The 26,582-nt window shown below is 39.3% G+C and overlaps 1 pseudogene and 2 gene segments (V, D, J or C); all 3 read left to right on the top strand.

The window, feature by feature from the left end:
- The first annotated feature begins 588 nt into the window (after positions 1-588).
- On the top strand, positions 589-1,027 carry LOC138602504 (immunoglobulin heavy variable 3-74-like). The segment is given in 2 exon segments: positions 589-628; positions 720-1,027. Coding segments are annotated over 2 exon segments (348 nt in total).
- A 3,892-nt stretch (positions 1,028-4,919) lies between these two features.
- On the top strand, positions 4,920-26,269 carry LOC138602567 (immunoglobulin gamma-1 heavy chain-like; annotated as a pseudogene).
- On the top strand, positions 9,243-12,831 carry LOC138602503 (immunoglobulin heavy constant mu-like). The segment is given in 6 exon segments: positions 9,243-9,275; positions 9,878-9,969; positions 11,013-11,294; positions 11,462-11,746; positions 11,857-12,168; positions 12,276-12,831. Coding segments are annotated over 5 exon segments (1,278 nt in total).
- Positions 26,270-26,582: the final 313 nt, after the last annotated feature.

The raw sequence follows: 26,582 nt of genomic DNA, 5'->3' as shown, positions 1-26,582 counted from the left end.
AGCAGTACACCTGTTTTCCTTCCTTGGACCACTTTTGGTCGGTACTGACCGCTGCAGACCGGGAACACCCCACAAGAGCTGCAGTTCTGGAGATGCTCTGACCCAGTCATCACAATTTGGTCCTTGTCAAAGTCGCTCACATTCTTACACTTGACCATGTTTTTCTGTTTCCATTACATCAACTTTGAGGACAAAATGTTCCCTTGCTGCCTAACATATCCCACCCACTGACAGGAGCCATTGTAACGAGGTAATCAATGTTATTCACTTCACCTGTCAGTGGTCATAATGTTTTGGCTGATTGGTGAATATTAAATGACCCTTGGCTGCTTGATCTTGAGGAACTTTAGTTACAGATCAAGTCTGTTCCAGCTGTACGTTCTGGTGAGGAGGAGTCAATGCAAAACTCAGATGTATCATATGTAAAGCAGAGGTGATTTACAGTCATGCTTTCATATAGTCAGAGCAACACTGATGCTTCATATGTTTGACTCTATGCAAACTCAGTGAGCTTCCTTGTTACTCGGCTATAAAAGCTTCACATCAGGCTGTCAGTGGAGTTCACAGCACGTCACTTTAACATAAAGCATGTTTTCTGTAGCTCTGCTGCTGCTGTTGGCAGCTGGATGTGAGTCTCTCTGGATTTGTCAAAGTCAACAGTTCTTCTTTTGCACTTTAACTTGATCTTTTCTTACAAAACATGTTCTTTATTTTAACAGGTGTGAAGTGTGAACAGTTGACACAGCCAGCCTCTGTGACTGTGCAGCCAGGTCAACGTCTGACCATCACCTGTCAGGTCTCTTATTCTCTTAGCAGCTACTGGACAGCCTGGATCAGACAGCCTGCAGGGAAAGGACTGGAGTGGATTCTAACTGGAAGTGTGGGATCCACAACAAGCTACAAAGATTCACTGAAGAACAAGTTCAGCATCGACTTAGACTCTTCCAGCAACACAGCGACTCTAAACGGACAGAATGTGCAGCCTGAAGACACTGCTGTGTATTACTGTGCCAGACACCCACAGTGAGAGACAATAACAGGAGAGTCGTACAAAAACTACTTCCTCTATTTGCCAGCACCACATGGGACACTTGGAACACATTTTTGCAATACTGATTGTGATTAACTGTCATGTTCATTCTAACGGTGCCCCAATTGGTCGGCCACCGATCGTGATCAGCCGATATACATACTAATTGGTTTGATCAGTGGCCTGTATTAAAGGCCGATCATAAGAGCTGATCAGATGATGCAAAAAAACAATTTCTCTAAGCGACACTAAAATGGCGTCACTGGTCTGGCGGTTTTACTTGGTGTCTGAAGAAGATAATAAATTAGTCATTTGCAAGGTGTGTTCCAAGTTAGTACCTCGTGGGGGAACGCAAACGATAACATTCAACACCACAAATCTCAGACGTTTGAGGTTGAGTCACGTCAAAGAATATGACGAGTATTCAAAGTGAGCTTGTAGCACTAAGGAGAGAGAGCAGCTGGCATCAGCAACACTGCCACGACTCACTCAAACATCTGCAGCAGAGACATTTCAATGACAGCAACCAGAGAGCAAGGTCAGAAAGAAATCCACCAAAATAATGGTATTGATCACCAGCCGCTGTCAGTTGTGAAAGACGAGGGGCTCAGATGACTCATGTCATACATGGATCTACGTTACTCTCTGCCGGGGCGTAAATATTTCACAGATGTACGCCAGCCGCAGTTATACCAAACAATCTATACGCTTATCGACAGCCTTATGAAGAACAAGATCACTTTGATGAGTTTCACAAGTGACATCTGGAGTTCGAGTGTGTGTCTCATGTCCATGTTGAGCCTAACTGGGCAGTTTATTGATCAAAACTTCAAACTAAATGTGGCAGTGACAGCGAGTGGAAGCGCATTGGAACAACATCTGTCTAATGTTATCAGATCAATTGAATATTTAGTTGCCAAACAACGCCACTCTGGGAGTTTCACCCAGAGAATTATTTAGTTTACCCACACTTAGGACACACAGATTCATATAGTCAGGAGGCCAGAGACGTGGTTCCAACACTTACAATACCAATACTTTATTTTTAAATCCGTTTTTTTTTTAAAGTACTGAAAACACACCATTCACACAAAGGGGGGGGGGGGGGGGGGGGAATAAAGAAAAACCTAATCAGGTGCTGAGGCTTACCAGATGGACGAGGGACTAGTGAAGGGGGGAGGGATCCACCAAAACAAACCAAACAAATCACCCAGGCACAAGTGACACACACACGATGGTGAAGTAACTAAATCCCAGGGGAGCACAGCACACAAAGGGGGGGGATACCGCCACCTGGATCACCAGTACCACCACCGGCCCTCAGCAACTGAAAAGGAATAACACATTTAGTGAAGTTGAAACAATAAAACAAACAAACAATACAACAAAACTATACTAACTTATCGGTAGGTTACAAATTAGACAAACTATACAAATTAACTTCCCAAATGAAACAAAACAAACAACTTAAGTTCACACGAAAAGGAAACTACCTACACACCCAAAGGAAAACCCACAAACTACCCAAATTCAAATAAAGGAACTAAGGAACAGGTAATCTGACTAAATCAAAATAATCAAACAACAGGAGTACACTTCTAGAAATTAATCTAAACAAAAAGGGACATGAATCCCCACCACTCGATCACACCATTAAGATGTCCATTAAATGCCAATAAGCGGTGTGGCTGGTATCCGTCTCCCTCTGAAGGAGGAGGTGAAGCAGCCAACTCTAGCAGGTGGCCAGACGAGCAGCATGCAGGGCAAGAGACGGACAACCAAACAACTTCCAAACAGTCAGTCGGATCCTCGAACACAAAGCAGCAGTGTTTCCTCGTCAGCTGATGGTGACGTGACGTATAGCGGCGAAATATTTACAGCCACTCAGTTCAACTTCACCTGTCAGAAATATTAACATTTACCATCTAGCTGACAATGATGCGGTTGCGACCTACAGTGATGGATCTACATACCTCTCAGCAGCAGCAGACCCACACACACACGAGAGGAGGGCAGAAGAGAGAGACCCAGGCAGCTACCGGCATCTCACTTGCGACCACACTAGCATTAGCCAGCTATGAGCATGCACAATAACGCAGAGAGAGATGAGAACACTCACCACAGCAACCCTGAGAGAGACATGCACGCGCCAGGGGCACCCCAGTCGCTCTGTCGCAGCAGGAAGTGACAGACAGGAGCGCAAAAGAAAGAGGCAGGGGGGAAGTCGCTGCTTAAATGCTTCCCTCTAGTTCAATGATTGGCCACCAGTGGCGCTCCGTTAATTGAAGCCGCACACTGCATAGAGAAATAAATATATTTCTATGCTGCTACATAAACAAAGTTGTTCTTTATCCTCAAGAGTTCTGCAGGTCACACACCACAGTTGCATTCAGTGACATGTTACGAGCAACGGGGATACCGAAGGAAAAAGTGCACGTTATTCTAAGAGATAATGCCAAGAACATGGAAAAGGCCATGAGGGATACGGATTTACCCAGCCTGCCGTACATGGAGCGTACACTCCAGCTTCCCGTTGCTGAAGGAGTTTCGTCACAATGAAGCATCACATTTGAAGCATTTAATAGCCTCTGAAAGACGCATCGTTGGCCAACACTCCCAGTTTGCCTACTGGCGACTTCAAAGTATCCAGAAACAACTGGGTCAGCCTATCAAAAGACTTGAGCAAGACGTACCCACCCGATGGAACAGTTCGTTATTTATGCTACAGAGTCTACTTGAACAGAAACGTGCACTGTGCGCTTATGGAGCTGACTACAACAGAGTTGTTACTGTTGATCTCATATCTACTCACGGCTGAAAGGACATTAAATTAAGCTCTCATCAATTTCAAACAATCGTCATTGCATCATTTTTGTTTATCCTTGTTTACAGCCTCTGGATTCACACTCAGCAGCTACTGGATGCACTGGGTCAGACAGGCTCCTGGAAAAGGACTGGAGTGGGTCGCTGCTGATGCTGGCGGTAGCACCAAATCCTACTCTCAGTCAGTTCAAGGCCGGTTCACCATCTCCAGAGACAACAGCAGACAGCAGCTGTATCTGCAGATGAACAGTCTGAAGACTGAAGACACTGCTGTGTATTACTGTGCCAGAGAGCCACAATAACACAAACCATCAGCAGAGCTGAACAAAAACCCCTCAGTGCCTGAACACTTGTAACATGAAGCCACCAGAGGAGGAGCCCTCAGACCACTAATGATTATAACAACAGTTGATAGTAAAAGAGAGATAGACATAATTAGAGATGTAAAAGTAGAAGCAACAACGTTTATCATCATCCAAAACAATAATTATTATAATGATCATGACAATAATTTGATTTAATGAGGACATTTCAGGGTACTGACATACTCTTAAATTAAACTACTAAAATAAAAATATTAAATACAAAGTGGAGGATTTTCAGTGTGTTTTCTGACTTCTCAATATTTATGTGAGTTAACGAGAACATTATATCAGCTTTGTACATTAAATTTCACTTTGTCTAAATATCATTTTATTTGGCTGTTGTCTAAACTCCGACATTATTTTTTCAAGTGGTTCAAACAAAAGTCCAAAACTCAAGTCAATGTAAAACCTAGCTGTCTTACAGCTTTACCGATGTGACTCCAGAGAGAATGACAACATGTCTGACTGTGTGTGAGGATGAGTCAGTGATAGAAAGGCTCTAGTTGATCTCTTCTCCTTTTTTATATCATTAGAAACACTAACTCTAGCAGCATTGTAAAACTGATGAACTGAAAATAACAGAGATAAAAGTCAAATGATATTCCTCCCTGAGGAGGAGTCAATGCAAACTGTGATGTCTTCCTCCTCTACTTATGTGACTGCAGAGAGGAGGACAGAGAACAGTGGACACACAGTTTAACATGATGGACTACAGGACAGGACTGCTGCTGTTAACTGTCTGCTGGGCAGGTGAAGACCATCACTATATTCATGTTACATAGCGTATATATCTGTCAGCAGCTGATTTCACTTGATGTTTTTATCCTCTCTCCAGGTGTTGATGGTCAGACTCTGACACAATCTGGACCAGTGGTTAAACGTCCTGGAGAATCCCACAGTCTGACCTGTTACGCCTATGGATTCACATTCAGTGACTACGGCATGCACTGGATCAGACAGGCTCCTGGAAAAGGACTGGAGTGGATCGCTCACATCTACACTGACAGTAGCAGCAAATTCTACTCTCAGTCAGTTCAAGGCCGGTTCACCGTCTCCAGAGACAACAGCAGACAGCAGCTGTATCTGCAGATGAACAGTCTGAAGACTGAAGACACTGCTGTGTATTACTGTGCCAGAGACACACAGTGACTGGAGGAGGCTGAGCAGCTGTACAAAATCCTACAGGACTCATCTTTACTGCACTGATAGACACTAGGAAACAATTTAATACTAATATAACACATTTCATTAAACTGGCCTTGTAGAACATCACCAACAGTAACCTTTAATCTCATAACTTAAAAGCTGCTTTTGAAAAGAAACTCTGCTGTTCATTATTGTGCCACTCGTGGACTGAGTTACAGTACTGCCATTAAATATATCTAGATCAATGTAAATAATAATAATAATAACTTTATTTATATAGCACCTTTAAAAACAAGAGTTTACAAAGTGCTTTGACAGCCAATCAAACAAAGTAAAGCAGAGAACAAGCAGATCATAAAACCAGCAAATCACAAAACCAGCAACTCACTCAGGACCAGCAAATCACACAACAAGCAAAGCACAAAACCCAATACCCAATAGGCAGCAGGAGAACCCACACAACCAAGACCAAGGGGACGAAGCAGGAAGAAGTAGAAAGAGTTAATACAATAAAATAAAATACCTAAAAGAGATAAAGAAAGGAAATAATGCAAAAAGAAATAACAGCTGTAAAAGCAATAGGAGAGATAGAAACCAGTAAAAGGCAATAAAAAGAGCTAAAACAATACAAGCAATAAAAAGGAATCAAATCAGTCAAGCATGAAAGAGATTAAAGAAATAAAAGCAATAAAGGAGATAAAGGATCAATAAAAACAGAGAAAGAAGGAAAAGTAAGAATAAGGTGAAATAACATTTTAAAAACATAAATAAGAGCCAATAAGAAGACGTGTACATCCAATCTATTTCAAAGGATTCAGAGCTTAACTTCAGTCAAAAAAGTGTTTTTAATGTAGAGAACAGAAGTTCAAAGGGCACACTCGTGACACTCAGATATCTAAATCATCATCATTAATATCATCATCACAACATCAACAGTAATCATCTGTCCATCCATCCTTTTATTCTTCAGCTTCTTCTCCCTGTTCACTGTCAGGTCAGTTACAGTCCCTCCTTTAAAACTGCTGAGGGCAGACAAGGACTGACTGTATTCAGTGCTGATCACAGTAATGGCCTCCATGGAACGAGCTGTATGTACAAGTAATGGCCCTGAGGAAAACACTGACAGTTTAACACAGTTAACACCCTCAAACATCCTCTGAGTGTCTGTGATGCTTTCCTCATCCTGTCAACACACATGTATTTAGGTAAAATGGCTTTTGGAATCCTTTCAGGTGACAATATGTGTGAATGTGTTTGTCTCGTGTTTCAACTTGCTTGTTGAGAATGCAATGAGAAAAGTCCAGTCACCATGAAAAAGACAAAGTGGTTTGGAAGCTTGAAAGAATTTCGGTACCGCTCTACAAACAAAGTTGTGTCTCACGTCAGGCTATAAAACTCATTAGTGCAACGTGTCATTAATTAATGAAAGGGGTTATATGTTGCTTCTACTGTCTGTCTGTCTGTCTGCTGAAATCTGGCACCAAAGACTCGATCCATTCAGTTTGATTTATCGTGCACGTCTTGTCCAACCAGCCCTGAAACCTCCAATAAAAAACAACATGGAAATATGAGGCTAAATCTTCATGCTTCTATTTTCAGCTCTGTGAGGCGGAGTCAATGCAAATCTACATCTCTTCCATCGTTATTAATCTCACTGCAAACTGAGGACAAACCAATCCACCAACCAGACATACAAACACATTTTCACAATGACTTTAGCTGCATGTGTGACGTTTCTCCTGCTATCATCAATGTCTGGTAAATACATACTTATCCTCTTGTCTTTGTATGTGTTGGGGTTTATGTGTGGCTCTGCTCTGATCAGTCTCTTTTTTCCACAGTTGTTTGCAGTCAGACTCTGACTGAGTCTGAACCAGTGGTAAAGCGGCGAGGAGAATCCCACAAACTCACCTGTACATACTCAGGAATATCAGATGGAGCTGCTGATATCAGCTGGATCAGACAAGCTGAAGGGAAAGGACTGGAGTGGGTTGCCCACATTTCTGCTCCGAGTGGCAGCACTAAAGCTTATTCCACATCAGTCCAGAACCGTTTCACTGTTTCCAGAGACAACGATGTGGACCAGGTGTATCTGCAGATGAACAGCCTGACGACTGAAGACTCTGCTGTTTATTATTGTGCCAGAGCCCCACAGTGATACAGGAAGCCAGAGAGCTGCACACAAACCGCTGCAGGTGTCACTGTGACAGTCTCATAGAAAGTTCTGTGAAACATCACGTTCAGGTTTTGTTTAGATACCACTCAGAATATGAAGCCTCTCCCGACACCATGCATCTGTCACTATTTGGCCTAAACTGAAGAGTTGATCACACAGCACACTGTGATCATCTGCAGTCATTAGGCTCAGCTGCACTTTAAGACTTTATCTTACTGTTGATCTCAAATCTACTGACGGCTGAAAGGACAACTTTAAAATAAGCTCTCATCAATTTCAAGCGATCGACCATTTTTATTTATCAATGTTAAACATATTCACCTTCATTTTTCACCTGTTTGATTCAGTGTGATCTGTCCTGTTTAATGATCTTTAAATGCCTTAAACCACCAAGACTTTGAAAGCTTCTAGTTTTTCTTTAATATCTTAAAAGTACTTACAAAATGTTGCTATTGTTAGAAAATAAAAAGGTGTTGTACAAAAATGTAGATGTTTAAAATAATGTAGAAGATTGTGATGCAACAGTTTATTGAATATCATAGCTGACTGAAGAATGGTAATGATGGGACTGATGTTCCACCATCTCTTTCTGTGAGATTCTGAGAAAAACAAAACATTTCATCGACACTTTGAATGATTGAATAAAGTTAGTCAGCTGATTAACTGTCCTGTGTGTGTAAATACGCCTCCTTGTGTGTTGCCTTATAAGGACATGGAGTCTCTGTTGGACATGATACATTTCATGACTTATTTTATACCTAGAAATGATTAGGCACTATTATTTTTTCCACTCAACAGGGTGGAAATTCAGTTGATAACTATAAAATACTAAAATAATGTGGCTCCCTTTCTCACACAAACAGGAACTCATTTTCCCTTTTGTAAATCATCAAGGTGAAAAATAAGCTCTTTTTTTACTTTCTTGGAGATGTACAACATATAGTTAATGTATTATTTCCTCCTCTGTCATTTGCTGAGGTTTGCTGTTGAAGAGATACTCTGCTGAACTAAATGTATCTGGTTCATATTTAAATTTCCCTGTTAAACCTGCAGAGGGAGGTCCATGCAAACTCTTCCTCTCTTATAAACACACCATCAGTAACCTGTGGCAGAACACCGGGACACTTTAGTTTATTCTGTAACACTGAGATCAGAGAGAACTAAACTACAGGATGGAAAAAACGATTATCTGGAGTTTAGTTTTTGTAGTTTCTATTCATGGTGAGAAAATCAATTCTGCTTCACTTTTTAATGTCCAACCTGTTCTTTACACGTTTGTTTGATAATGATCACTATTCATTTTTCTACAGGAGTTTGGAGTGAGATCAAACTGGAGCAGTCTCCCTCTGAGGTGAAAAGACCTGGAGAGACAGTGAAGATGTCATGTATCACATCAGGCTTTGACATGACGAGCTTCTATATGCACTGGATACGACAGAGGCCAGGGAGAGCTCTGGAGTGGATTGGTAGGATGATTACAGGCACAAACTCTGCTGGCTATGCCAGCTCCTTTCAAAGCCGTTTCATCATGACTGAAGATGTGCCCAGCAGCACTCAGTACCTCCAGGTCAACAGCCTGACAGCAGAAGATTCTGCTGTTTACTTCTGTGCTCGAGAAGAAACAGTGAGTGAAGACAGTGGAGCAGCTGCACAAAAACCTCCACAGGGAAACAGCCATGTGATCTCAATGACATCTGGGTTTACATACCATAATCCTTTTTTACCAAGTCATCCGGTGAGTTTATGTAGAAACAGTTTATGTAATATCATAGATGATAAAGAATGGTAATGGACATCTAGTAGGTTGGCGTTCAATATATCAATACAAGAGTATAAAGTAATGTGATTTAAATCAAATGCTTTATACAAACTATAATGCTAAAAAGTAAATGACCTATTTAAAACCTTAAATAGTTCTGCACTGTTTCTTCAGTGCAGGAAACTGTGTTGGGTTTTTGTACGAGGGTTTATCACAGTGGGGGGGCACCGAGATACAGAGCCATACAAAAACCTTACAGCAATAATCTCAAACTCAACCATTCATGTGATGGACCAAAGAGCACAGGACGAAATATATCCCTCTAAAAACGAGGTCACTACTGTGTCGATGACTTTGATACGCAGATTTGTGGTTAGAAGTCCGATTTTTAGTCGTTTACAGCCACAGTTAGTCCACAGATGTAAATGTTACCTCTCAGTAAACCTCTACTTTAAAATAATATTTTGCATCACTCCGAGCCGACGCTTACAAGATGACACCAGGGTTTCACACTGACCGGGACTCCTGACCAGGACTTCTGTCTAATAAGGTTTTAACACATTTTTCTGGTACTTCAGGTTTTTGTTCAAGCTTTGAATGGAGGCGTATCACTGTGACTATGGCTACTTTGACTACTGGGGGAAGGGGACTCAAGTCAGCGTTTATTCAGGTAAGTCACATTTAATGTAATATATTTAGAGACTAGTTTCTTTTACTTTTCTTAAAATGATCATTGATGTTTGAGAGGTTCAGCTCAGTTCATATTTAGAAAAATGATTTCACTGCAGCCGTTTCTTAGAAAGCATTTAGAAAAGTTCCTCTTTGGCATTAAAAGTTCATATTTAAGAGATGGTTCGTTTTAATCTTTAAATCCACCCGGCCGATTGAAATCCATAGTTTTTGAGAGGTTTGTGTGTTTGAATACAAGGTCTCGATGCCCTTCAATTAAACTCTGAGTGAAGAGATTATTGAGCTCACACTTAAATAAAATGTTAAATATATATTATAAAGTTTCTTTTGAAATTCCAGGAGCATTGACTTTAATAGGACTATATAATTACACTGAACTGTTGATCAGTTTAAGTTCTGAGAAAACAATTCTCATCAAGTGTTTTATATGTCTTGTTACAATTAAACAATAGACCCACTACATTCTAATAATAAATACTTCAATACTTTATTAAAACTGATTATTATCATATACGATTATTATGGCCACAGAACAGTGCAGTGACTTCACTGGCTTCACTAGCTTCTAACGTTAAGATTTAATACGCAAGTTCATTATGTAAACATTTTTATTTAATCAGTATGTTTTTCTTTATATTACGTTTTATTAAAAATTGTATTATTTAAAGTCTTTTCAGCTTCATGTCTGTGAAATGCTTAAATTTTGTATAAAGATAACAAAATAATTTTAAATTTTAGACAGAAATTGTTCAGTATATCAAATCAGAATTCTTGAACAAAACATTTGGTAGTCGTAGTATATAGTAGTTTTAGTTTTTAGTGTTTAAGTGTCAGTATCAGAGTCACATCCCTTGAAAGTGTCCACATACTTGGCCAATAAAACTGATTCTGAAATCTGCCGCAATATATTTTATAACAATAGAATAGTTGTTATTTATATATGATTCATATATGATGAGTTGTGATCATTTGTTAATTTCTATTAATTTTATTTTAACCTTATAAAATCTCTCTCTTTGAAAGGACCTCCACCGACTCTGTTCCCTTTGGTTCCATGCGATTCTGGGACTGGAGATACAATCACTGTTGGCTGTATGGCAGACGACTTCTACCCACAGGGTACTTTGCAGTGGACCGATGCCACAGGGAACAGCTTGACTTCTGTACAATATCCTGCGCTTGTCAAAGACAACAAATATATAGGAGTCAGTTTGGTCAACGTACCAAAATCTGACTGGAACTCCTTCAAGTCTTTGAACTGTTCTGCGATTCATCCTCAAGGCCCCCGAAGTGTGAAAGTTAAAAGTATGTAATTTTTTACCCTCTATCGTGGCTCTCTTATGTGTAGTCTAAACGCATGACCTTGTTTTTATGTTAGCAATTGATTTTCTATTTTAAATTTTTATCTACAAAGTCTACAATGAACAATCTTCTTAACTAATCTTCCTCTGCTTTTTCATTACTACGCGTAGAGGCCTCGACCCCTCCAAAGATAAATCTGGTATCAGTGCCAAGAGGAGACACTCAGACTCTGGTGTGTACAATTGAGGAATTACCTAACAAAGACCTGTCAGTAAAATGGACGAAAAATGGAATCAATGTACAAGACTTCACTTCTTGCCCCGCCCAATCATCCGGAGACCTGTATTCATCTGTCAGTGTCCTGAATGTGGAGAACACAGACTGGGACAGTAATGCTGTTTACACATGTGAGATGACGCACAAAGGCACTGCATATACAAAGAAGGCCTCTAAAGGTACAGTCATTACTGCTGTACTATTACTCCAAGTAACCTGGTTGTAAAATAACAGTGAACATTGAGCTAAAATAAGCTAAATGTTTTCTCTGTTTATCTCGTTTATGTAGCTGCTGTCACAATGACACTCAAACAACCAAGTCCCAAAGAGCTGTTCAATAACAATCAGGCACAGTTGGAGTGTATCGTTACTGGACAAGACAAGGCCATTGTAGATGTGATGAAGATAACTTGGCTAATTGACGGAAACAATGTGACTGACAACATAACAGAGAAAACAGAATCCAGAAACGGTCAACACAGCAGAACCAGCACGATGACTCGGAGTTTCTCAAAGTGGCAGGAAGTTAACAAAGTGCGCTGTTCTGCTGGAGGAGACAACAGGACACCGGTAATTCAAGAATTCACTGTCCACAAAGGAGGTATGTTACCGAGTGATGGAAACTCATTGATGAAACAGCAAGCTGTGTGTAAAATGAACATTAATCTTGTAGATGAACCTCATTGCTAAAACAAGTGTCTCTTTCAGATCAGACGAAACATACTGTGACAGTCAACATCTTCCAAGAGGATCCACTCACTGTGGTGTGTCTGGTCGCCAGTGACAAAGAGCAGGACTACTACATCACCTGGGCAGAGAATAAAGGAGAGAAGACTGGCAACTATGTTGATGGCTTTGACCTCCCCCCACAGAAGACTCCAAAGGGCTACTTAGTTACAAGTATTTACTATCCAACTGAGAAGACAAATATGTTTGTGTGCAACGTCTGGCCTGCTGGCAGCGAAAGATCCTCCATGATTCCAAAATCAGTGTCTCAGACCAAGGGTAACTCGAGTGAATGCGAAACAGTTTAGATTGCATGTGGTATGTAGTGCTCACGTTTTGTTCTGTCTGTGTGTGTAATCTGTGCTGCGGTAACATGTGCACCCTGTGATGTCACCAGTCTTTGTGATTGTAAAACACAACAGTCAACATGTCAATGTAGTTTTGTTTGTCATCATATGGTGTTTCAAACTGTCTGTCACATTGTCTAACAGCTTGAGAAGCATGCTTATTGTTCCAAATAAATGTTGCATGGAGAAAAGTTTGTTACATGTTCATGAATGACAAAGTAACTCAATAAATAGGCTTATATTTAAGGCAAATTTAAGGCAATCAATTGCCTTAATTTTTTTAAGTTTATCAACTTAAAAGTCAAGTGTTTTCAGAGCTTAAATATTTGGATTACATGCTACACATACCTTTTGATTACAGTTAAATTAAAGTGCTTATTAAGCCAACTCAAATATTTTTCGTTCATGTGACTTAAAGTTTTGATTCACCTATCCCAAGGGATTAAGTTAACAGAACTTTAACAAAATGAGTACACAAACAAACTCTTTTTTTGTTAACAAAACTCAGTATTTATTAGTCTCTTTTGTCATTATTCTTAATTAATCTCAACACAAACACATTGGTTGTGAAACTTAAAACCATGTGACTCAGAACTTAAAAACTTTGTGGCAAGTGATTGCCTCAATTACATCGAGTAAAACCAACTTTAACAGTTTGAGTAAATGTCTTCTATTGAACAGTATTTTCCTGCCCACTTCCATTTTACACACTGTTACGCCACGGTTAATAGGGATAAGACACAGAAAGACATTTTAGTAGAAAATGTGAGTACATTTTAGAGTAGATCTGGTCCTTGATCTTGGATAGGTGCGGTATAGTGCACAAATGAGTCCAAACATTACCAGGAGCAAGTCTGGTGAGGCTGACCACAATGTCTCTTTGTGACGACACAGATGACGACAGAGATTTTCACCACTTAGCAGTGAACTGGACTTGTTTCATTATCACTGATGACGGTATGGATGGCCACAGAAACATCTCCAAGCTCTGGCTCATCAGACTCGTCCTGAATGAAGGAAAGAGAGATACTAATTACAAACTAGTCCAGCTAGTATGAAGGTAGTTTAAAAAGAAAAAAACAAAATATGCACACTTTACTACGCAGTACTTTTGGGGTGTTTCAGATCAACAGATTTACTTTCACATTCAGACAGTTAGATTCTAAAAATTCATCAGTCAGTGTCCCAAAAAAAGTAGACCACAGTTTCCTTATTTGAGACTCGTTAAGTTGTTAAAAAGGAGGTGTCCATTGAAGCCACTTGACTCCTTAAGGTGGGTCGTAGTGTAGAAAACAAATCAAACATGTTCATTCAAAAATGTTCATTAAGCAAAAACAAAGCTCTACCCAACAAGATCTTCCTATGCTGCTATATTTTTTGACTCCAACTTTTGGAGTTATGTTTGTAAGTTATATTTTAGTTAAAAATGTTTTTGAGAGTTGTGTTGTGAGATGGACTGATGCTAAGCTCAGCATATATTTGGAAATGTTTTACCAGACCTCCGTATTGCTGTGAACAAAACAACACTGATCTCATTCATTAGTAATGGGAAGACCAAATATATGGACAGACAGACTGAACAAGGGTAAGTGAGAAAATGTGCATTTTGATGAACTGTTCACTTAATATAGAGTGGTATTGGTAATCATTCAAGGAGACTCACTGTGCAGGTTCTGAAAGACTTCCTCACACAGATACAGAGGCAGGGCATGGAGAAGGGTGGTACACCTTGTGTGGATGTCATGAAGTCCCTAAAACAATAGGGAGAATAGAATAGAAGTGAAGTTTACTGAATAAACCTCATTTTAAACAGTCCAATCAGAATATATATCTACACTAAAAACCTACTCACATATTTATCAGTCGGGGAAGATGTGTATTATTGTGTATCCTCAAAAACATTTTTCAGCTCAAACTTGTGGTGGAGTCAAACATGGAGGATCTATCACGCTCCTATAAAGTAGTAACTAGCCACTAAGTGAGTAAGAACCACAACTATCACTTTAACCTCCACAGAATGTGACATATGTTATCAACAAAGAAAAACAGGTAAAAGAGCTAATCCGTATTACCTCAGACTCCATTTTGAGAGCAGCCAAGAGGTCCATGAGCTCTGCGATGATTTTTTAAAATGCTTTCTGAAATGACAGAAGAGAACAGATTCAGAAAAATGATGCTGAAATGTGCATTTAAAGGGCATATAAATGACAGGGCTGACCATGCTCTGCATCACTGATAACTCTGCCTGGGTAGTATCTTCTTTTTTTTTTGCATGTCACCGTAGTATATGGTATATGACGGGATTTGTGTAAAAACGACAACAACAACCACAATAACAAAAGGCTGAGCTGCTGCTGTCATTAAAATGAGAATAGCTGTTCCACCTTAAAGGTCAGTCCACCTTAAGTGAGACTGGCCTGAAGTTGTCGCTAGATTCGGAGCTAACCCCCTTCACTTTAAACGGAGTTATAGCATTTATTCACCGACAAATAGCCTAGACTGTACACACACTGACACTGCACCGCTATGTTTACAGCTAACGTTACTGCTAACTTTATACTTAACGTCACCCGCACTGTCTCTCTCTCGCTGACGTTACCCAGTGTGCATTTTCCCGTTGAAAATATGTCTAAAAATAGACGTTTAGTTATCTTCAAATAGTCGATGAAAAACGTACGCTTTTCAACCAGTTTTGAAAGTCTTGAACGGAAAAATGCGCACTGGACAGGTTCATTACTGTCTGGTTTCAAAGCATCACCAACTGTGGCCCCGGTTTCCCTGAAGTTAGGAATACAATGCTACTTTAAACGATCTTCTGCAAGCAGTCATAATTCGTAAATTCATAAAACGTATATTACAAGTTTACATTCTACAGTACCTTTGTGCAAATAATTCAAGCATTAATGTGAATCTCCTGACTCAACTGCTGGCTAATGTTAGCTAGCAATTATCAACACAAGCTCAACATTATCGATCCCAAAATATCAACAAATGCTTTAAAATATAAAGACATATAAATATTTAACACTTACGGTGAGAGAAATGCTGATTACTGCCGATAAGAGCGTAGTTCCACCTTACTGCAGGCATTTGTGGAGCTTTCTTGACTTCCGAGCCCCGTGTTCCCACAGCCTACCGTTACTGACGTTGATGACGTCAGACGCACGCATTTAAATTGAAACAATAGAAATAAGTACAGTGAAATTATACTTTTAGAGTGGTGCTTAATTAATCCGCAAGATAATTCAAGTAAATCAAAAATAATGAGTTTAGCTAACTCAAAAAGGAAGAAAAAGTCACAGGAACTGAAAATATTTAAGTTTACACTAGTTAATGTATTTAATTAATTTGAACGTTTGGGTTTACAGTGCTGCAGTGAAAATGGAAATATTGTGATGCTTTTTAAATTTTGAGAGCAGAAGGGTTTTCAATTTCCTGGCGCTGCTAAACATATCATCTTTCGAGAGTCACTTCCAATTTTCTATGCACCTCTGGGACCACACCTGTGGCAATGGAACTTTGTAGAAACTGTCGGAGCTAGTGAGACACTCATCTTTCATTGCATATATTTGCAAATCAGCACGTAACCAAGCGTGAAGAGGCGAATTTGCACACAGCAGACACATCCTCACAGACAAAGATAACATTAAAAAATGTCTAGAGACAAACGTGAAGCAGCAGCATAAATCAGATATATCCAATACACAGAATATTGAAAGCTTGTTAAACAGTACAACAGAACATATGTATGTGTGTAGTGTGTTTGTTTTGCTGTGTGGTGAAGAGTTCTTGGTGATATAGAGAGGGATAGTTTCATATAAGCGTTCTTGGTTTGTAGAACATCATGGCAGCACACATCAGACAGAGCTGGAAGCCTCTGAGGTGGTGTTTAATGAGTCTGACCTTCTCACTGGTTCAATTGAGACCAAAGTTAAGAGGCTAGAAATGTGTGATCTTGTAACCAAATTGGCAGATATGAATGGCGATGACAGAGCCAACGAGCAGTTTGCTGCAGTTACTTATAAGGTATGTCATCCAACATTTCTAACAATGTTTAAATATATGTTTAATGAGCGTAATCAGCCTGGTGACAGTAACTGTTGGAAATGAAAGCTCGCTGCATCCCACTTCCTGATGGCACACACAACCTCACGCCGTGTGTGTGCTGCAGGTGAAGCCGCTAAAGAAAACCTTTCGCAGTATGTCCACTCAGTTACCAGCCCGTATCTGTAGCACCGAGACGAGGTGCCGCTGACAAAAGCACGCACCCCAAACGTTTTAGCCCAAACTGGATGAAGATTCAGCTGAGCAATTCATGAAAAAAGCAACTGTGCTTAAAGATGGAAACAACTTCAACATTTAGAAGAACTTCCTATTGCAGAAACGTGGGGTTTAAGCACATCGACGGTATCACCTTTAAGTTCATCACCTTTGTTTACTAAACAAACTCCTTTATTGATTGGGTTATTGAATGATTGTGGCTGCTGACTGTGTGAATGAACACAAGGAATATTGGGCGGTGTTATTTGAACCAGATCGCTACAAGAGCTTAAAGGGACACCTTCCGATGTTTCGGTTTGCCCAACCTTTTGCCAAATCTGAACCATGACATGATGAATGGAGATCCTGATAATAGTTGCCAAGTTAAACAGAAAAAGCTTGTAAGCTGTTTTGACATTGCTTCTTGAAGATTCACAACCGAGAATAATTAAAAATCCTCCAGTAAGAACTGAGTCAGAATGACTAAAATCCATACGTTACCTAAACCTAAAAAGTTAATGGACTAAAACATGAGATACTTTCAGTATGGATGTTGTGGATGATTGAGTGGATATGACAGCCCGATATCATAAACCTATATCCATGTCCAAGTAATGCAGCTAAATCAAGTATATCTGGTTATCCACGCTGCAGTAACTGAAGGTGACAGGAGGATGTGATAAAGCTGTACACCAACTGTTGGCAAACACTTAGTTTTATATAAGCCCCACCACAGGAAAGGAATACCTTTAGGGAAGTGGTTAATAAATGGTACATTGGGGATTGCTTTAGTCAGTGAAACATGTTTGCTTTTCATGTTTTTTTCATTATAAAAATGTATGTTGGTTAAAACTGTACTCAAACTAACATTTAATCTTTAGTTAAAACATAAGATCAGAGTAAATATTACATATATACACTAATTTACTGAGTAAGTACAACAATTTAGAATATGATACAAGCTCCCAAGTATTTTCGTACTATAGTTCAATTGAAACCTCTCCTTACATTTAAAATTTCATTGATATCACATAATTTGACCTCAGTGGCGTGAAAGGCTTCTTTGAGGTGCTTGTTTTTGTATGTTGGATGTGTTGACATATCACACTGTGACGGTGCTTTTGACATCTGGGGAAAAGGAACGATGGTTACAGTCACATCAGGTAAAATAATTCATTTTGGTCTTGATAATGACAATTTGGTGATTACACAGTTAAATATAAGGTATTTTGACCTCAGTGGCTTGAAGGGAGTCTTTGAGGTGCTTGTTTTTGTATGTTGGATGTGTTCACATATCACACTGTGACGGTGCTTTTGACATCTGGGGAAAAGGAACGATGGTTACAGTCACATCAGGTAAGCCAAACACTTTTTTTGTCTTTTTAATTTGTTTGTTTGATTTTGAAGCAGAATTAGGAAATCCAGTTTTGACACCGTAAGTTAATGTATATCTGGAATACTGTATGTTAAAGGTGTTAAAATCCATAGACTCAATTTAAACTGAGCGGATCCAATTTCAAAGTTGGTAAGTGCAGAGGCCAATGTAACTATGTAATAGGGTAGATTATTACAAAATCACACACTATGGAACATGTAGATGCTTGAGATCCAGGTTTTTGTATGCAGCGGTTAATTATTTGTTGAACTGTGACAACTGGGCTTTTGACTACTGGGGAAAAGGCACTATGGTCACTGTCACTTCAGGTAAGTGATTTTAATATGTTTGATTAGTGAATGAAACTCCCATTGATGCCATTACTAATGCAATTTAATCTTTTTTCATGTGGTCACAAGTGTTGAACAAGGATATCATAGCCAACAGTATTTTGTAGGCTGGCATAGAATCTCTGATAATATTAAAACTCCTGGCTGGTAGTTCTATGGACAGGTTTATATCTAACTTTGGTTTTGGCAACAGTTCAAATCAAACTGTTTGATGAGAAGTTATTATTAAGGGATATTACAGTAAAAAGTAAGTTTTCGTGTTAAGTCCTTATGACTTTCTGAACTGTGACAACTGGGGTGCTTTCGACTACTGGGGAAAAGGCACTATGGTAACGGTGTCATCAGGTAAGATTTGCACTGCTAAATCCCTTTTTAAGTTACATTTAAATTGCTAAAACCTCTAAAGATTTGGAGTGTCACAAAATGAAAGTGTTTTACTATAAGGGTAAAAAAAAAAACGGTAAAAATTCTCTGAAGACACTGGTGAAGATTTATACTAAGTGTATTTTATTTCATTGGAAGAAAATATATGACAAAGCGAGCATTATTAAAAGTTAGAGTAGAGTAGAGTAGCTCTCAACGTTAGTAGACAGCCTTTTCAGACTAGTGGTTCAGTAATTTCAGCGCTGTGTTACTATGAAGCTTTTGACTACTGGGGAAAGGGTACAATGGTAACTGTTACATCAGGTAAGAATACTGTTTAATCTCAAACATATTTGCCTAATTTAAACAAAAGTTAAAGTTAACAAAATGATATGATGCCATAAACTCAGTACTGTATGTTTGTCAAATGTACAGCTACACTCCATTTAACTTTGAAAAAATAACAATGATTATCATCAAAGTTACGGACTAAAAGTTATCGACATTTATATTTTAAAAAGAGTAGACCACAAATGATATTACTGAGGGAGGCTAGTTCATCAAATAACATCTAAAGAAATGTGATAAGATAAAGATGTATGTACGGAGCGCACTTCTCTCATTCAACATATGAAAAGGTTAAGGTATTAAAATGTATCCTTGATTGCAATGCTTTGCTATGCTTTTGATGAAGTAAGCCAACTTCATTCCATTGTTAACTTATGTTTGATGAAAAATATCTTATTTTAAATGTTCACTTCACTTTTTTAACGGCATTTTTGTTTCTACTTTGTTAGCATGTGTTTCCAAGCCAACCGTGTATCCTCTGATACAATGTGATTCTGGGACTGGTGACCTGGTCACTCTTGGCTGCCTTGCCACTGGCTTCACACCGTCCTCAGTGACCTACACATGGAACAAACAGGGGTCTAACTTGCGGGAATTCACTCAGTATCCTCCAGTACTGAAAGACAATGTTTATACGGGAGTCAGTCAACTCAAAGTGAGCAGACAGGACTGGGACAACATGAAGCCCTTCCAATGTGTTGTGACAAATACAGCAGGAACAGGACAGGGGACATTCATCAAGCCACGTAAGTCTTGTGTTTAGTCATATATAAATGCCTTTATAGTAGTTGATTTGAAATTTAGCAGGTTAACATGGCAGAGCTGTTAACATATTTTAGCATTGTGAAACAATTTAAAAGGTTTTCAAATTGATTGTGATGACACAAAGCGTACATGTATTGCCAGTAGATGACAGTAGAATACAGTAACAAATACATAAGATCCATTTCTTACAGTGCACTAATCAATAATAATAATAATACATTGATAAATGTTATTGGTGTAATGTGTCTCTACTAGTTTTATTACTGTGTTCTTTAGAGGTGTTATCAGAGGTAGACTAACCCCGTCATTGTACCTTTATCCTGAGCTGATATTTTGACGTTTGAAGTAAAAGTAAAAGTGAGCCATCACTGTTGTAATTGTTTTACAATATACTCAATTATGAAGGAACGTGAACACAAAGGAGAGCACAAAAAATAATTTAGCTATTAAAAGGTTAGAGTGTTTCTAAGGTTTCTAATGTCATAATGAGCAGACCTGACCGGTTAACCAAACAGTGTGGTGGAATGAGAAGGTTGGCACTTTCTCGTGCACATACAGCTGCTGACTCAGTCTATATTATCTATTACTAATATTCTGCATGCCCTCTGCACCTGCTGAAGAACAAATTATTGTTGTGTGCTCTGCTTCTTTCCATCTATCTGCATAATCATAGTGATGCAGATAGATTGAACCTTTATGGTGATAATTAACGTTCAAGTTAACTCCATGTTTGCTTGCCTGAGCAGTCAATGTATATGCAGAAGCGAGCATCAGAGCTCTGCTGTTCAATTGTATTTTCCTCGAGTCCTTCTGCACACTTTAAAAAGAAGCTAAAGAGATCCTTTAAGTTTTATCAAACTACATGAACCTCTGCTTCTGCATATATATATTATACACACACACACACACACACACACATCCCCTGCTTGCGCATACATATATTTGTTTATATCTTTTTCTTTTTCAGATATGCCTTATCAGATACCAGATGTTAAAGTGTTTGTCTCATGTTATGAGGATCACGAGGTTGCCTTCACCTGCATTGCCAGTGATTTTTCACCAAGTAATCAAAAAGATCAAATGGCTGAAAAATGAAGCACCAATAGCCGATGAAGCAAATGTGATGAAAAGCTCTTCTGCAGAGAAAAAGACAGCTAATGGACTGTACAGTGTTTACAGTGTTCTCAAAGTACCAGCCAGTGAATGGACTGAGAGCATTAATTATACATGCGAGTTTGAAGGGAAAGGTCAAAATGGTGCAACGTCCAATAGATCCACTGTGTCCTACAAACAGACGTCCTCTCCCTCTAGTAAGTAAATGAATACTAATTATTGAAACATTTTGTGTGAATTTCTATGGTTTATATTCTCATTGGTTTGCAGCCATTCCTGTCCAATAATGTTTCCCTTATTCCTCAGCCCCAAAGGTGACGGATGCAGTGAATTAGCTGCTGACGTAGTGATCAAAGACCCTTCACTGGAGGACTTGTTTTCAAAAGGAAAAGGAACAATAGTATGTGAAGTCAAGGTAAATACGCCATCAGTAGAAGAGGTACGTTGGGAGGACGAGGAAGGAACTGAAATCGCTAATGCCAAATCGAAGGACAAAAAAGGACGTGGAGGCCTTTACAGAGTACCACTCGAGATCACATTTGAGGACTGGACCCGGGGGATAAAACCCAGCTGTGTTGTTATTCATCCAGATTTACATGAACCGCTCAAGAAACCCTTTGAAAGGAATATTGGTAAGAAAACTGAAGGGCTGTCTTTATTTTTTCTAATCATGCCATCAAATCCAGTGATCTTTCTCAGCTGATTATGGAGCAGAGATTTCCTTCAGCACTGTATGTGTGGCAGGAGGTTTAATGTTTCTCTCATGCTTGCAGGAGGACCGACTCGGCGTCCTTCAGTGTTTATGCTGGCTCCAGTAGAACATACTAGACAAGAAATGGTGACCTTGACTTGCTATGTGAAAGACTTCTACCCTCGTGAGGTTTTGGTGTCTTGGCTTGTTGATGACGAGAAAGCAGATTCAACATACACGTTCCATACCACAGAGCCTGTAGAAAACCAAGGATCCTATTCGGCTTATGGCCAGTTATCGCTCAGCCTTGATCAGTGGAAACAGAGTGATGTAGTGTATAGCTGTGAAGTGTCCCACGAGTCTATGGCTCAACCAAACTCAACCAAAGCTATTGTCAGGTCCATTGGGTACAGAATGCATGAAGGGAACAACCTGGTCCACCTCAACATGTTTCGACACATGCCAATACTGCCTTTTTAAAATGCGTTGTTGTCTATTGAATTAACTGACCGAACAACTGTTTAAATCTGGTCTTACCTCGAAGGTTATAAAGTATATAACCCTACAAGAAATGACTCAAATACTTTTGAAATCCAAAAACCAACATTTAGCTTTGAACGTTTTACTTAAACTATGAAGGGCATAATTATGAAGATGTCAGACAAGTACTCATTGTGATATTTTATTATACAGTAATGTAGGCCTAACTGGAAAAGCAGGACTTTGATGACTTTGGTGCATTTTCACTCAACATTTGTTTTCTTTGTCTTCACAGGTTAAATGAAACAAGGTGAACTTTCTGTAAGACTTATTTTGTCTGCCTTTTTTTCATTAACTTAAGAGTCATTATTAAGAGTATTGTGTAAGTATTTTCCTTTGTTTTAATTACAAAAGCTTTATGTCTGCTGAACAAAAATGTTTAAATGTCATTAACCATTGATGTTGATCCATTTTTTGCTTTTCCATTTAATTGTTCATACTATCTATTGTCTAAATGTCTATTTCACCAAAACATTTTTTAATACGTAACACTTATTTCTTGTTATTGACATTTTAATTGTTTTATCATGTTATTTATTGCATTACTCTGTTTATCATCTCCATTGCATCAGCAAAAGACAAAAGTTCTCGGTTCTATTATTAAGAGACTTAAACCTTCAGCAGGTCCTGACAAGCAATGCAAAAACTATTGTGCATGTACACTGACATGAGACGACATGAGATATTTAAATGTGCACTCTGTTTCTCTTACTGGCATAACCCCACCTCACACCTGGAGTCTGTGATGCTCCGTTGCTCATAACTTTGTTTCACTTCTGTAATTTGGTGCTTTACTAGGGGCGGCTGTGGCTCAGTGCTAGAGCCGGTCGTCTTTCAATCGGAAGGTCGGAGGTTCGATCCCCAGCTCCCTCACGCTCAGGTCGAAGTGTCCTAAATTGCTCCCGGTGGCATAGCCAACGGGTATGAATGTGATATCTGATTGACAGTTGGGCACTTTACGTAGCAGTCCTGCCATCAGTGTGTGTGAATGGTTGAATGTGAAATGTAGTGTAAAAGCAGCTTTGAGTGGTCGCAAAGACTAGAAAAGCACACAAGTACAGTCCATTTACTTTATTGGGAGCTGTGTGTTACTCAATGCTTCCGCCTGCTGCTTGCCCTGATCACTCTACCCTGTCATGCTGCAACATCTGTGCAACAGACTTCCAGCCTTCTCTCCACCTAACTTTTAGGACACACACCATCTAGCCTAGACACAAAGGTATTACCATTTACAATTCAGGCCCACATAATGTAAAGGTATGTACAACTGCTGATATGATATCAGCTCATTTTTTATAAATAAACATCTAATAGTTAGAAAGAAGCAAGCAAAGGTAAAATAATACTCTCTCTCTCTCTCAGGACCGCAGGTTCTATCTCCAAACATCAATAAAATCAGCAATAAAAAAAGGTCATAACTTTCTTCAAGGATAGGCTTATACTGCAGTACATTGTTCTCACAATACCAACACCCCTGTGTTACTTAGATTGTCCACAAGAGTGAGACAAAGCTCCACGTACAGCAATGTTGAGCTGCATCCTCTGTGAAACACCAGTTGGGTAGACATTTGATGATTCTGAACTGGACTTGCTAAATGCTAAGACACAGAGGTACATTCACTTGAAGAACAGAGACTGTTTTTCTAACCATTTCTGTTCCTCCATACATACACATGCAGAGTTACTGTCAATGTGTGCACATTCTGTCTTTGAGGTAGAACTGCTTGTTTGTATTGTTTATAGATGCCGATGGTCTCTTTTCCCATTCCCAGTGGAGTGTAGTGCTTTCAGTCTCTTTTCTGCTGCGTCACCATCTGACGTCACAAACGTGCCGGGGACAGGGTTAGTAAAGGGTTTTATTGTACCTATTACTCAGTCTATTTATCAAACTCGGCACCCACAACTTGGAACGATGTTCGAGCGCTGCTTGGAAGGAGACGGGCGGAAATTGTAGCTGAGTTGACAAGGAGTCACAGAAGTTACCGACGTAGCATGGCATTGCGCCTGAAAGGGGGCGGAGATTAGCGTGTCAACATGGTTTTTGTGTTCCCATCAATGCCGATTGGAGACGAGGCGATAATTACCCGCGTCTACTGCAGAGTCATTTGACCCGGGTCTGAATGTTGATTGTAGCCTTTCCCATTAAGAAAAAAAGATGAGTGTTCCCGGGTGTTAGAGGGTTTTTCGACCAGTGGGGAAAGGGCTTAAGAGAGAGTGTTCAAACATGGTTAGATTAACGTAAGTGGTCCATTCAGGAGACAGGGACTCATATTGGCCCCCGAGCCCACCTTGAGGCACAGATCTTATTCAACATTAAACAGAGCTGAATAAAATTCCAACAAGGTCTTCCACAACATCTATACTTTGATGTTACAAGGGTGATTCCTTTCTTCCTAAACCCTCATTTACAAAAAAACATTGAGATTTCAATTATTTTCAGTTTTGGAAATAATATAGTGTAATTATAGTTAATTATAGTGTAATAGTGTAATTAAAAAGCACCTGTAAAGTGCCTTTGAGTGTCATGAAAAGCGCAATATAAATAAAATGTATTATTATTTTAAAATTAAACTGAAATTTAATAAGTGAGCCACTTGTCCCAAACAGTCAAAAAGTACATTTCTATCTGATGCTACTTCAACAGACAACCATAAAAATATTGTACCGACAAAAATTGTGACAACTTCAAATCTTCAATACAAAAACAAAAAGACACTTCACCCGTCATAGCTGCAAATGCACAGGTGTTACTCATAAAACTGATAGCTGTTTTATCAGTGTCCCAGTGAGCTGTGATAAAAGAGTCTTTGCTACGTCTTAACTTAAGGATGAGCTCTGTCTCCTCTTGGACCCTTTAACAATATAATGTGATTAAAATGTTTTTCTTGCTCTTTACTTTAATTAACGGGTTTTGCCTTTGCCGAAATTTCAACGTCATGATGCGGATTAGTAAGTAGTAAACATGAAGCTTTGTCAGGTCTGTCCTCAAGAGGAAACTACTTTTAAAATGCTCGTTTGTTGAACGGAGGTCGGATTGATCATTTCTTATGCATTTGAAGAAGTCGGGAAATCTAAACGCTGAACGGCTTTTGTGACACCGTGTCAGGAAATTTAACTCAAGTTGAATCTTGATCTTGATGTATCTTTAGCTGTTAGCATGATGTCTGTTTATAGAGATTAATAAAACACTAAATCATCGCCAGACAGCCGCTGATGGGAGCCGGGATGTCATCTGCCTGCTTTTGCTCTCCACACGGACTGTTTTTCCTGCATACGCAGCAGCCTGCTGATATGTGATTGGTCACAGCCTACAGATTAATGCAAGTATTAGGTCTGTGGGTAACATGAGCTTTTAAAAAGTATGACATATACATGTATATTGACAATATGTTTATACTGATGACATGTTGGCACTACAGTAAATATTGTTTGAGAAACTGACCTTGCTTGTTTTGTTCATCTTCTCGTTCTTCGGTGGAAAAAAGCAGCCAGAGTGTTAAGTTTATTACTGCCACCAAACCATGGATGCATGTGCTTCCTGGAGTGACCTTTGTTGTTACTCACTCCTGCAGTCCTTCCAGGGTGGATCGAGCAAAGTTCCCTTCAGTTTTTCAGACAAAAGGAACTACACTTGTTGGCTGCGGGGATACCCCAACTCATGGGAGTAGACACATGAAAGGCATCTTATGTGAAGTCTGCAGAAAGTTTGCTCTGAGGCCTTCGTGGAATGGATGAAATGTGGATTTGGAGAGCATTTCAGAATGTGTCCAAAGTGAAGAGACATTTACGAGACAGAACTGATGAATGTCATTCAGGTTTACTAAAAAAATAAATCACACCGACACATTACTGCTTATGTTGGCATTAGAGTATTTGTCAACTAGCTACCATGCATTTTGGCCTGCAGGCAGATAGCATTGTTGACTATTATAGACTCATTACACTCTATTTAAACAGTTTTACTCAGACCCTAAACATTACATGTAGAACCGTGCGCATGCTCTCAGAGATGGAGAATGCAGTAAACACAGCATTGATCATTGGTCACATGACTCTTTATACATATATCAAGCCTGTAATCTTGGTTGTTGAAATAAAATCTATGAATCCAGGATCCTTTTAAGCATTTCTATGTTT

This window comes from Semicossyphus pulcher, unplaced genomic scaffold (genome assembly GCF_022749685.1).
Source record: "Semicossyphus pulcher isolate SPU_LCO1_2020_fin unplaced genomic scaffold, fSemPul1.0.p SCAF_23, whole genome shotgun sequence".
NCBI lineage: Eukaryota > Metazoa > Chordata > Actinopteri > Labriformes > Labridae > Semicossyphus > Semicossyphus pulcher.
This window is presented reverse-complemented; position numbering and strand designations above follow the sequence as displayed.